The 504-nt window shown below is 73.4% G+C and overlaps 1 protein-coding gene across 1 annotated transcript in view; it reads left to right on the top strand.

Moving 5' to 3' along the window:
* The first annotated feature begins 170 nt into the window (after nt 1–170).
* The window catches only part of RPN1 (ribophorin I), a 35,953-nt gene continuing 35,619 nt past the window's right edge, over nt 171–504 (top strand). Inside the window, exon 1 of the mRNA XM_004702356.3 lies at nt 171–444. Coding sequence (XP_004702413.1) covers nt 187–444 — 258 coding nt within the window. The 5' untranslated portion in view covers nt 171–186. The remainder of the gene's footprint in view (nt 445–504) is intronic.

The following is a 504-nucleotide window of genomic DNA, read 5'->3' on the forward strand; positions in this document are numbered from 1 at the left end:
CGGCGAGTTCTGGGAAGTCACTTCCAATCAGGCACCGCGTAGACCGCCCGGTTGTCACGGAGACGGCGGGTCCTTCTCCGCGGGCGCCGCCATCTTGTGGCGCCAGCTCGGCCCAATGAGCGGCCGCGCGGTGGCAGGAGGCGGGTCGGCGGCGGTGCAGGCCTGCCGCTCCGCTCGGTCCTCGTCATGGAGGCTCCCGCCGCCCTCCTCTTGCTCCTGCTGCTCCGGGCTTGGGTCCCTGCGCTGGGCGGCGGCTCTTCGGAAGCGCTGCCGATGGTCAACGAGGACGTGAAGCGCACCGTGGACCTGAGCAGCCACCTGGCCAAGGTGACGACCGAAGTGGTCTTGGCGCACGCGGGCGGCGGCTCCACGTCCCGCGCCGCTTCGTTCCTGCTGGCGCTGGAGCCCGAGCTCGAGGCCCGCCTCGCGCACCTCGGCGTGCAGGTGAGTGCCGCACGGCCGGCGGGCCCCCCGGCCCTCGGGGCCCTTCTCGAGGCTTCGGCC

Source organism: Echinops telfairi, unplaced genomic scaffold (genome assembly GCF_000313985.2).
Source record: "Echinops telfairi isolate 266 unplaced genomic scaffold, ASM31398v2 ScPeMD7_31;HRSCAF=116, whole genome shotgun sequence".
Lineage (NCBI taxonomy): Eukaryota > Metazoa > Chordata > Mammalia > Afrosoricida > Tenrecidae > Echinops > Echinops telfairi.